The sequence below is a fragment of the Muntiacus reevesi genome, chromosome 13 (assembly GCF_963930625.1).
Source record: "Muntiacus reevesi chromosome 13, mMunRee1.1, whole genome shotgun sequence".
Lineage (NCBI taxonomy): Eukaryota > Metazoa > Chordata > Mammalia > Artiodactyla > Cervidae > Muntiacus > Muntiacus reevesi.
In genome coordinates, this window is record NC_089261.1 from 11,020,490 (window position 1) to 11,032,726 (window position 12,237).

The window sequence follows — 12,237 nt, forward strand, 5'->3', positions numbered from 1 at the left end:
CCCCCTGCGTTGGGAGCACGGAGTCTCAGCCTCTGGACCACCAGGGAAGTCCCCGTTCCCTGTTTCAGACGAGGTCGGGCACACTCAGGGCGGTTCGGCCGTGGCCGTAGCCTCTGTTTTAAACACACTCGCGCTGTCTCTCTCCTCGCCAGCCCTCGGCACCGTGCTGCAGCTGACAGAGAGGCTGTGTCTGGACCACCCGCAGCGACTCACAGGCAGCAAAGTCCAGTACGTGCGGCTCGTGCACCTTCCCCTCGGGCCACACGGCCCTGTTCCCTGGGAGGAGCCCCAGCCACAGCGGTGCATGAGGGGCGGGGGGCTGGCCGCAGCGCCGCGCCCAGCCGTCCCCAGCGCGCCTTGTCGCTCTGCTGCAGGCAGTACCACCGGGCCCTGGCGGCCGTGCTCCTGAGCCGCACCTGGCACGTGCGCAGGCAGGCCCAGCAGACGGCCCGGAAGCTGCTGTCCTCTCTTGGGGGCTTCAAGCTGGCGTACGGACTGCTGGAGGAGCTGAAGACCGTCCTCAGTTCTCACAAGGTCAGGGCCTCTTCTGGGTTCCAGAACTGGGGCTCACAGACCCCCGAGCCGCCCCCGCCTGCACTGTGGGATCTCACCTGATATGCTCCCCGGCTGTCCTCACTCAGCGCAGGCTCCGTGTGCTGCCAGAGTCTCCTGCGCTGCCCCACAGCTCAGGGCCCACCTTGTTTCATACCATTTCTTTTCCTTTGCAGATACCTGTCTTTCTTCCCATGACTTATGACACATTCTTGAGTAATGGAAAAACACTTCATTTTTAAATCACTTTATAATTTTTAAAACATTTTTTAATCCTTCTCTCTGTCCGTTTTTCATAATGCCCTTAAAAGGCCAAGAGGCTTACTACGCTTGTTTTATGGGTGTCGCTCGTGGTTCTGGCAGCTAAAATGACTTGCTCAGGGTCTCCCGTCAGCGGGTGGCAGCAGGAACCTGTCTCCTGATTTCAGTGCTCTTTGTGTCCCGTTTCACTGCTTCCCTCCCTCCCTGGGCAGGCTTGAGGGATGTGGGCTCGTGATAAACTTGCAGTCTCAGGTTCGTTCCCCCTGGATCGGATTCTGTTGCCTTTTTCCCCCCTATGGGCTCTTTGAGGCTCAGGACCCTAGGTGCTTCCTTCCAGGCCCATCTCACAGCCTGTGTGGATCCCAGTGCAGGGCTCCGGGCATTGGTCTCCACGCCGGCAGGGGGCCCAGAGAATAGCCTGAATGACAGGCAGCTGCGTCCCCAGTGTCTTCATCTCCTGGGGGTCAGGCCAGCACGGGGCTCTGATCATTGGGAGCTCACACGTTGTGTCTCCACAGGTGCTGCCCTTCGAGGCTCTGGTGACTGACACTGGGGAGGTGACTGAGGCGGGCAAGGCCTACGTGCCCCCGCGGGTCCTGCAGGAGGCTCTGTGCGTCATCTCTGGGGTGCCAGGGCTGGAGGGCGGCGTCTCCGGCATGGAACAGCTGGCGCAGGAGATGCTGATCATCTCTCACCACCCGTCCTTAGGTCTGTGGCCCGGGCGGGGGTGGGGGACCAGGGACTCTGTCGGAAGAGCAGGCAGGCAGAAGGCCTCAAAGAGCTCCCCTTCCCTTCAGTGGCTGTGCAGTCTGGCCTCTGGCCAGCACTTCTCGCCAGGATGAAGATTGATCCGGAAGCCTTCATTACCAGGCACTTGGACCAGATCATCCCCAGGATCACCACACAGAGCCCCCTGAACCAGGTAGTTGGGCCTGTGAGCTGGCTCTGGCCTCAGGTCAGCAGCAGACGGGGAAGATTCAGAGAAACAGAAGACAGGATGATGAGAAGTGGGTTGAACCGTTGGGTTGCAAGTGACAGCGCAGACTAGTTTGCGCTTAGCAGGGAGCTTGCTGGTTGCCACGTCTTAACTGGTAAAGCCTGTGGATGTGACAGGACGGGGACTCAGATGTCCTCAAGAATTCGTAAGTGGTATGTCTCTTGCTTTCTGTCTGTCTCCCTTCCTCCTCTGTGCCTCACTGCTGCTTTCTGTGGCATGGGCTGGCTTCTTTCTCAGTCTCCACTTTTCGGTCACAGAATAGCTGTTCTGGGCTTATATCTCGTCCCTCATTAGCTCCAGTGGGAATAGCCAGCGTTTTCCAACCATTCCAGCTGGCAGGGGGCCTTACCACCTGGGTTGACCCAACTCGGGTCTGTACTCATCCCAGGGCCCATCCTTCTGGTCTGGGTCACGCGCCCATCTCTAGCGAGGGTGGGAGAAGCTCTGCCTGAACCACAGAGATTGAGAGTGGTAGAGAAAGGTGTCTCCCGTGTCGGGGTGCGGCATGCCGAGAAGGCAGGCACAGCCTGTAGCCGTCCACTCCAGTGGGCGGGGCTCAGAAAGAACAGACAGTGGCAAGAAGGGGAGCCAGCTGCCCAGGGCGTGAGACACGGCAGGCCCTCTCTTCTGTGCCAGCCGCGGCAGGCGCTGACCGTGTCTGTTTGTCTGGCAGTCTTCCATGAACGCCATGGGCTCCCTCTCGATCCTGTCCCCAGACCGGGTCCTCCCACAGCTCATCAGCACCGTCACTGCCTCCGTGCAGAACCCAGCGCTGTGCCAGGTGACGCGGGAGGAGTTTGCCATCATGCAGACCCCTGCAGGGGAGCTTTACGACAAGTCCATCATCCAGAGGTGCGCCGCCTGCTCGAGGGCTCAGTGAGGGACATAGGCTGTCTATTGGTTGGGGGAGTGCTGGCTGTGGTCCACACACAGTCTTCAGTCCCGGATACGAGAGCGTGTGGAGGACCCAGCACTTGCCTGGTGCCCATGACTTAAGAGCTGGCAGGGAGCTCATGGCTGGTGGGAGGCTAAAGGGCCTCGTGGCTGGATGGAACCTGGCTGATCACCTGCTCTGGTGTTTCAGTGCCCAGCAGGACAGCATAAAAAAGGCCAACATGAAGCGAGAGAACAAAGCTTACTCCTTCAAGGAGCAGATCATCGAGCTGGAGCTAAAGGAGGTGGGTGTGCGGAGGCCTCAGGCTAGTTCCTTGGGGCACCCTGACCCATGGCACGCTCCTCTGACCTCCCCACTCAGCCCGGGTCCTCCTGTCACTTTCTTGATCTGCCCTTTCTCAGTAGCTTTCTCCACCCGCAACTCAAGGAAAAGAGATTTTTCTTTCTGCTGTCAGTAGTTCGTGTATTTCCTCTGCTAAACGGTGTAGCTTGACTCCATGCCCATCCCCACCCCCCACTCCTGGATGGGCGGGTCCCACCTGTCCTCCTGACCGTGGGCACGGGCCCTGGCACAGTGTAGCCGCTGGGGCCCCGGGGTTCATGGCTGTGTTCAGTGGTGACGGGACTGGTTCTGGTGGAAGCACAGCACACAGGGCTCTTTCTCTTGTCTCAGAGCCTGTGCTCCTCCCTCAGTCTTTTTTATTTTCTTCTTCAGTCTTTACAGGCTGAGTTCTTGTCTTCTACATCTCTGCCCCTTCTGCAGAGAGGTGACCCCTTCTGCCCACCCTACCCAGAGCTGAGCCGCCCCCTTCTCATTTGTTATGCATCATGTTTATTCCTTTCATAACATCGGTCATGATCTGAAGTCACCTTGTTTATATATCTGTTCACCTGTTCATTGTGTAGCTGCCCCCCACTAAGATGGTGAGCTCTGTGAGGTCAGACCCATAGTCTCCCCAGCATCTGGCACCTCGTAGGTGCTCAGTAAATATCAGATGAATGAATGCTCTCAGCTTCTGCCAGGCTTTAGCTTACACTGGAGGAGAGTGTAGGGCAGGCTGATCAGGGGTGGGAGAGACTTAGGCTAGAATCCTGAAGCTATGTGGCTCCCAGAATACCCTCTTCAGCAATTGGAGGAACTTCCCATTTCTCTTAACACGTAAAGACTCTTTTTGTGTTTTGCTCGTAGAGAATCTGGCAAGAAATGGCCACTCTACTGCTTTCTGTTCTGTAGAAACCAGGTGGCCCTGGGCTTGTGGGAGGTGGGGGAGGCCAGCTGGCAGGTTTGGGGCCCAGATCATAGACTCAGAGCTGGCCTGGAGCCGATGGTGGTGCCGAGCTCACCTTGCCTGGTGGTGGGAGGGAGGCAGGTCTGTCCCCTGGAGATGGAATTCTGCTTGTTCCTTCAGGAGATAAAGAAGAAGAAAGGCATAAAAGAGGAAGTACAGCTGACCAGCAAACAGAAGGAGATGCTGCAGGCCCAGCTGGATAAGGAGGCGCAGATCCGGAGGCGGCTGCAGGAGGTGAGCAGCTGCCCCAGTGCTCCCACCTCACTCACTGTCAGGGTGGGTCCTGCTGACCGGCCCTCTGGGCTGACTCTGCTTACAGCTGGACGGTGAGCTGGAGGCGGCGCTGGGGCTGCTGGACACCATCCTGGCCAAGAACCCATCCGGCCTGACCCAGTATATCCCGGTCCTGGTCGACTCTTTCCTGCCCTTGCTGAAGTCTCCCCTGGCTGCTCCCAGGATCAAGACCCCTTTCCTGTCCTTGGCTGCCTGTGTCATGCCCCCGAGGCTCAAGGCTTTGGGTTAGTCGTTGTGGGCTGGCTGTGGGCGTGGCCCCGGGGCAGGCAGGGTCGGACAGAGGGAGGCTCACAGTGACCTTGGCTAGTGACCTGTGTTCCCGTGGGCGCAGCCTCGGGCAGCCCCAGCTGCACATCCTGGGGAGCACGTGGTGCCATCTCCTCTCTCCTCTTTTACGTCTACTGTGTCTTCACTCTAAGGACCAAGTTTTAGATGCTAGTCAGTGATCTTTCTGTGTGTGTGTGTGCACGTGCGCACTGAGTCGCTCAGTCATATCCAGTTCTTTGTGACCCCAGGGATTGCAGCCTTCCAGGTCCCTCTGTCCATGGGGTGTCCCAGGAAAGAATACTGGAGTGGGTTGCCATTTCCTACTTCAGCAGATCTTCCTGACCCAGGGATCGAACCCTCATCTCTTACGTCTCTTGCATTAGCAGGCAGGTTCTTTACTGCTGGGCCACATAGGAAGCCCTTGATCTTTCTGTAGCAGTTTTAAATTCAGTGGCAGTGGGATAGTTAGTTGGTGCCACGTGGCCTATCCGTGGAACCCAGCGCTTCTGAGCAGCCAGGTGTGGATGACCAGGGGTCTTTGTGGACTTGAAAAGCTTTCTGTTTAGCCACAAAGGCCATGTGGGGTGGCTGGAAATTGTGGTAGCCTCACTCTGTGGATTGTATGACACCTTTGAACCTTAAGGATATGTTCCCATGGTGAGGCTGGAGTCAGACTGTGCACACAGAACCTATGGGAAGTGTTACCCGACTGGCTGGGCTGCTTCATGGAAGGTGGGAGCGCCCTGTGGCTAGAGCTTCACTCCTAGCTGGGTAACCTTGTGTGGCTCATGCCTCCTCGCCACGTACTTCTGATTCATTACTGTCAGGATAGCCCCTCACTGGCTTGCCCATCCTTTTGGGGTGTCATGGAGATGAAAGGAGAAGCTAGGTTGAGGAGACGGGCAGAGCAGAGTTGATGACTTTTGGCTCGGGGCCGTGGTGTCCTGGGTCCCTGGCTCACACCTGAACCAGACTGTATGTCTCTGAGTGGGTCAGCCCTGTGGGCCCCTTCTCTTGGACACATACTGTGTGTCTCTGAGTGGGTCAGCCCTGGGGGCCCCTTCTCTGGGACACAGACTGTGTCTCTGAGTGGGTCAGCCCTGTGGGCCCCTTCTCTTGGACACATACTGTGTGTCTCTGAGTGGGTCAGCCCTGGGGGCCCCTTCTCTGGGACACAGACTGTGTCTCTGAGTGGGTCAGCCCTGTGGGCCCCTTCTCAGGGACACAGACTGTATGTCTCTGAGTGGGTCAGCCCTGTGGGCCCCTTCTCTGGGACACAGACTGTGTGTCTCTGAGTGGGTCAGCCCCTGTGGGCCCTTTCTCTTGGACACAGGCACTTTGGTGAGCCACGTGACTCTGCGCCTGCTGAAGCCAGAATGTGCCCTGGACAAGTCATGGTGCCAGGAGGAGCTGTCGGTGGCCGTGAAGAGGGCGGTGACCCTGCTGCACAGTCACACCATCACCAGCAGGGCGGGCAAGGGCGAGCCAGGTGAGGGGCAGGGTAGGGTGGACAAGGGCGCGAGGCAGTGTGAACTGTGCAGGGGCTGGATCCCATCCCCCTGGCTTCCTGAGGCTGCGGCTTCCACTGGTCTCTCCTCTTGCTGGCCTTGATTTCCTCACCTCACTCCTTGAACCAGATGGATGATTTTTGAGTCCAGTCCCTGATACTGAGTCACTGTGACCCCCCCCACCCTTGAGGGTTTAGTTCTTGCTGTTGGAATCTACTTGTCTGTTTTAATGCTCACATTCTGGAACCAGGCGCTGTCTGGGGTAGGAGCGGCATTAGCTTTAGAACTGGACTGCCAGCTCTCGTCCCTCTTGTCATGCTGCTGGCTTCAGGGTGTCAGAAAGGGCCTCCAGCCGTCTCCCCGCCCGCTTGCCCTGAGGATGGAGGCTGTGGCGGCCAAGCTTGGGGCCCGGCCAGCCTGCAGAGACTGTCTGCTTCTTGCTCTCACAGACGCCGCGCCCCTGTCCGCGCCAGCCTTCTCCTTGGTTTTCCCGTTTCTAAAGATGGTGCTGACCGAGATGCCCCACCACAGCGAGGAGGAGGAGGAAAGGATGGCCCAGATTCTTCAGATCCTCACCGTCCACGCCCAGCTGCGGGCCTCCTCCAGCAACCCACCTGGGCGCGTGGATGAGGTAGGGTGGGGAGCTCGGCTCCCCCTCGGCTTGAGTGGGGTGGCGGGGGCAGGGGCTTCTGACACTTCCTGACCCGTGAACAGTTCTGGGGAGGGGATCCTACGGGAGCAGCCATTGGTGGGGAGAGACCCCAAATGTTCTATTGACAGAGGCTGTCAGGGCCTAACAGAAGCCCTGGGTCCCTTGTGTCTGATAGTTTCTGACCCAAAGAAGTTGACGGACTCTAATTTATTGTATTTTGTTCTTAAGAAGACAGTGCTGGTTACTGTCCTTTTCACTTGCTTTCGAGACTGGAACTCATTGAGTCAGGATTTTTTTTTTTTTTCTTTTTTAAAGACTTTGGGTGTGGACCATCTATAAACGTCTTTATTGAATTTGTTACAATATTGCTTCTGTTTTATGTTTTGGGTTTTTGGCCTCGAGGCATGAAGGATCTTAGTTCTCTGACCAGGGATAGAATCCTCACCCCTTTCATTGGAATGTGAAGTCATAACCACTGGACCACCAGGGAAGTCCCGAGGAGTTTTCTTTTTTAATAGATTAAAAGTGAAACTCACTCAGTCATGTCCGACTCTTCAACCCCATGGACTATAAAGTCAATGGAATTCTCCAGGCCAGAAAACTGGAGTGGGTAGCCTGTCCCTTCTCCAGGGGATCTTCCCAACCAGGAATTGAAACAGGGTCTCCTGTATTGCAGGTGAATTCTTTATCAGCTGAGCTACCAGGGCAGCCCAGTTTTAATAGATTATGTTCTAAAAATTTGAAAGTAATGCTTACATACTTAAAAAAATTCCAACAGTACAGAAGCAAAAAGAGAAATGCTCCTCCTCAGAGGTAGCTATTGGTAACAGTTTGTGGACTTATACCCTTGTGGACTTTTTTTATTTAAGCACATATAAAGCTCATATCCACAAACGCAGTAATGCAAAGAATGGATTGCACCGCTCCTTCCATGGGGCTGCCTTCTCTGGGCCTTCTCCAGTGTCAGGGCCTGTGGGGTCCACATCATGTGGATCATGGGCTCTGTTCTGTGGGCGCACCATGTTTTAGTCAGCTTTTTACTTGCTGATTGACATTTTAAGGCCACAAATGTTTCCAGGTTTTGAACACAGCTGTGGTGTGTCCCCTTGTTCATTTACATGCTTTGCACACCATGTGAACATTCCCATAGGACAGATTCTTGGGCGTGGAATTGTTAGGTCATGTGACATGTTCTGAGCTATACGCTCGTTAAGCGTTCCCTTTTCTCCAAACCTCATACAACCTCACATAGTGTTTGGCTTGCCAATGACAGGTGGAAGAATGGTGTCTTGTTTTATTTTGCATTTCTTTACTTACTTATAAAGTTCAGTATCTCTTTGTGTATTCATGAGCCACCTATATTTCAAAAGTCTGAGTTTCAGTCAAGGTTAAGAATAGTTATTTTTAGCCCCTGGAGATCACAGCTGACTGGGGTTGGCTCCTGTGGATTGAGTGGTAGACCTGACAGGGTGCCTCCAGTGTGGTCAGCAGGAAGACCCGAAACCTCCCCCTGTGGGGGAGAGGGACTCACGTGCTTTTGGGCTTGGGTACCGACCTTCCGTGGAGCTTCGTCTCCTCTCATGTGCTTTCTCCCATAGAACGGCCCGGAGTTGCTACCTCGAGTGGCCATGCTGCGCCTTCTGACCTGGGTGATCGGGACAGGTTCTCCCCGACTTCAGGTGATCTGGTCCCCCACTGGCTTCTGCCGTTCACAACCCCACCCTCAGGTTCTGATTGCCTCTCCCAGCCCTCAGTTCTGGCCTTGGGCACAGCGGTGCTCGTGACCGCCGGCCAAGCTGTTCTCAGCTCGTGAGAGGTTTTACTTGGATCCTGCCACTGGTCTTGGCCTGGCGCTGGGATCTGAGGCCTAGTAGGGGTGGGTGGGGTGGACGTTCTTAGTTCAGATCTCCCCCCGAAGCCCATCCCCAGCTCCCCTGCCTGGCCCCGTAGTAGGAAACGATTTGTCTAACTGAGCCCGGTGGCTGGATGTCTCCTTCAGGTTCTGGCTTCAGAGGCCCTGACCACCCTGTGTGCCAGCAGCAGTGGCGAGGATGGCTGTGCCTTTGCGGAGCAGGAGGAGGTGGATGTGCTGCTCTGCGCCCTGCTGTCCCCCTGTGCCAGTGTGCGGGACACTGCACTCCGGGTGCGTGCCCACGCCCTCGTGGGGCTACCTTGGTGTCCGCCCGCCCACCCCCGGTCCCTCAGCTCTGCTGTTTGAGCTGCCCTGATGAGAGGTGCCGCGCGTGTGCACCAGTGTGTCCTGGAGGCAAAGAGCAAGGTCACAGAGGGTGACTTGGGGTCATTCTGGGAATTGGAACAACTGAGCTGTTGTATTACTGGTTTTTTCCTTTACCTTTGAAGACGTCACTTAATTTCTAAAATGTACTGTGGAACTTGATAGTTTTGTAGACAGGTCTAACTCACAGGATGGGCTTATTTCTTCAATCCACTACCTTATACTTGCCCTTTCTTGGAGCTTTGGGACCCAAACTAAAGGATCCCCTTGGAGCATGAGAAAGTGTTTCCCAAATGCCAGTCTGCAGCCTCCAGCTACTGCTCTGTGACGGAGTGTTCACTGGTCCGTGGTAAAATGGGAAACACAATGGCAGTGTGGCAGGTATTTCTTAAAACAAAGGGAACATCCTTTTTCAGAGATTTTTGTCCATCTTGAATGTTTGCAGTTAAATTTTAAAATTTTACTTAAACAATTTTACCACTACATGCCATCATCTCACGAAAGAAAAGCTCTTTGAAGAGACAGAGCCGCTAATGAGTCGGGCTGCCTCATGGCACTCCCTAACCAGCACTGCTGTCCAGCGGAGCTGTCTGCTGGGATGGGACCCTGTGGCATCCAGCGGGGCAGCCACCAGCCATCGAGTGGCTCCTGAGCACTTGGAATGTGGCTGGTGCAGCTGAAGAAGTTAAGAGTTCGTTCTAATTGATTTTCTATGGAGACCCACGTGTGGCTGGTGGTTTCATCGTGGATGGTGCAGCCCTCGAGGGCAGGGGGGGTAGGGCAGGTCGGAGTGTCCTCCCAAAGGTCCTGCCTCACCTGGTGCGATCCTGCCCCTCTCAGGGCCTGTTGGAACTCCACATGGTGTTACCGGCGCCTGACACTGATGAGAAGAATGGTCTGAATCTCCTGCGCAGGCTCTGGGTGGTCAAGTTCGACAAGGAGGAGGAGATCCGGAAACTGGCCGAGAGGTGAGCGCCGTCAGAAGGCCATCCTGTCCGGCTCTGTTCCCTTCCTCCTCGTGGAATAACTGGACCCAGCGTGCTCCACCTACAGAGGGATCAAGGGCTGCGGCGTTGGCTTTGACGGGGCCCGTACTGCAGGTGCTTGTCCAACTAGCCGCTTTTGGTCTCTTGTAGGCTCTGGTTGACCATGGGCCTAGATCTGCAGCCAGACCTCTGCTCCTTGCTCATTGACGACGTCATCTATCATGAGGCAGCTGTGAGGCAGGCTGGGGCAGAAGCCCTCTCCCAGGCGGTGGCACGTTACCAGCGGCAGGCGGCCGAGGTCATGGGCAGGCTCATGGAGATCTACCAGGAGAAGCTCTATGTGAGTTGTCTGGGCACTGTGGTCTGGGCATGCAAGGGTGGGTTAGACCCTGATCAGCCTCCGACCTAATCCAGACAGGAGCCACTTCGTGGCTCAGGGCAGCTTGGGCCTGATCCCAAGGTCAGCTGACTGGCCCGCTGGCCCGGAGAGAGCTCTGCAGTGCATCGATCACCTGTCTGTTGCAGCGGCCACCCCCGGTGCTGGATGCCCTGGGACGAGTTATCTCCGAATCTCCTCCAGACCAGTGGGAAGCCAGGTACGACAGCTGTTGCAGCCTTGTACCACTCAGCGCTTCTGGACATGTGGCCGCGTGGCTGCATGCCACTAGGAGGCAGCAGAGGGTGATGGGTCAGCAGGGGTGGGAAGAGACAAGACCTCTCTCCGAGTCAGAGGTCTGAGGTCCACTTCCGGCTCCTCCTGGCCAGCTGGGCGACTCTGCTCATGTTTCTCCTTTCCCCTGGGGACTGTTTTCTTAGAGGTCTCCAGGTACCTCCTCACAGCTATGGCTGAAAGACTCACCACACTTGGCTTTTATAGAATACGGCTACTTCTGATGTCTTCATCTCTGCTTCCTTCCCCTCCATCACCTTCTGCCTGGTGGGAGAAGGGTAGGCAGTGCATTCACACAGGGAAACAGGCAGAGCTGGTCCCCTGCCTGCAGTCACCCCGTAGGGTAACCTCTGAGCAGATGGCAGGGCTCTATGTTACATGTGGGCGGTTCCAGACCCACGGGCAGACCCCAGGGCAAGCGCGGGGCGCTGGGCTCCGTGCTGTGCTCTGCCCCGGAGCAGTGTGTGCGGTTGGCTGGCTTGCTCTCCTTGTGACATGCTAGGATAGAGGCCCCCCGCCGGGAGGCCTCTGACTCCCCTGACACGCTCCTGCTTCTTTCTCAGGTGTGGCTTGGCTTTGGCCCTGAACAAGCTCTCCCAGTGTTTGGACAGCTCTCAGGTGAAGCCACTCTTTCAATTCTTTGTCCCCGACGCCCTCAATGACCGAAACCCAGATGTCCGGAAGTGCATGTTGGATGCAGCTCTTGCGACGCTCAACACACATGGGAAGGTAGGAGATCTCAGCCAGGCGAGGAGATGAGGAAAAGGTCCCAGCCACCCGAGGAGTGGGGAGAAGGCTGGGCCGGGGCAGGCGGCAGGCTGCACCATGGTGCCACGGCGAGGCCCAGTACTGGACGTCCTGGCCGGGCACTGGCCCTCCGGCGGATTCTGTTTGTATTTCTTGGGTCAGAAAGACCCCCAAAGGGTGTTAAATTGTTGTAAGTCTGCTGCAATCCTGCAGAAAACTGGGAAGCCCGATGGCATGGCTGACTGACTTATCAGGATGCCCGTCTCCCAGCCAGGCTTAGGCAGAGGCCATTGTCCCCGGGCATGGCCCCTGGGGCTGACGTGAGGCTCCGGGTGCTCTGGGCTTTCAGGAGAACGTCAACTCGCTGCTGCCGGTATTCGAGGAGTTCCTAAAGAACGCGCCCAACGATGCCAGCTACGACGCCGTGCGGCAGAGTGTGGTGGTCCTCATGGGCTCTCTAGCCAAGCACCTGGACAAGAGCGATCCCAAAGTGAAGCCAATTGTCGCCAAGCTCATTGCTGCCCTCTCCACCCCCTCCCAGCAGGTATGTCCCCCGACCACCTGGGCCCTGTATGGGTGGGCGGTGGGCTGCTACAGATGGAGTCGGGTATCAAGTCCAGAAGGCTGTGTTCTTGGTCTCTCAGGGGACTGCCTAGTTTAAAGTTAGGAATGCCCTAGTGGGGAGTCAGTTTGTTACGGTGTTCTCCTAGATCTCTTAAATATTTGCATTTTTTTCTACTTATTTTCTTTTTCTTTTTTTTTTTTTAGTTTTTTTTTGTTTTTTTTTTTAATTTTATTTTATTAGTTGGAGGCCAATTACTTCACAATATTTCAGTGGGTTTTGTCATACATTGACATGAATCAGCCATAGAGTTACACGTATT

General features: G+C 55.9%; 1 protein-coding gene across 1 annotated transcript in view; it reads left to right on the forward strand.

Annotated features, from left to right (window-relative positions):
* Positions 1–12,237, forward strand: part of GCN1 (GCN1 activator of EIF2AK4) — a 54,212-nt gene that overhangs the window by 19,898 nt on the left and 22,077 nt on the right. The window contains exons 17-33 of the mRNA XM_065904921.1: positions 153–228; positions 375–534; positions 1,332–1,521; positions 1,611–1,735; positions 2,484–2,662; positions 2,895–2,988; positions 4,114–4,227; positions 4,313–4,511; positions 5,888–6,043; positions 6,512–6,693; positions 8,313–8,393; positions 8,714–8,857; positions 9,791–9,918; positions 10,087–10,276; positions 10,462–10,532; positions 11,170–11,335; positions 11,703–11,897. Coding sequence (XP_065760993.1) covers positions 153–228; positions 375–534; positions 1,332–1,521; positions 1,611–1,735; positions 2,484–2,662; positions 2,895–2,988; positions 4,114–4,227; positions 4,313–4,511; positions 5,888–6,043; positions 6,512–6,693; positions 8,313–8,393; positions 8,714–8,857; positions 9,791–9,918; positions 10,087–10,276; positions 10,462–10,532; positions 11,170–11,335; positions 11,703–11,897 — 2,450 coding nt within the window. The remainder of the gene's footprint in view (positions 1–152; positions 229–374; positions 535–1,331; positions 1,522–1,610; positions 1,736–2,483; positions 2,663–2,894; positions 2,989–4,113; positions 4,228–4,312; positions 4,512–5,887; positions 6,044–6,511; positions 6,694–8,312; positions 8,394–8,713; positions 8,858–9,790; positions 9,919–10,086; positions 10,277–10,461; positions 10,533–11,169; positions 11,336–11,702; positions 11,898–12,237) is intronic.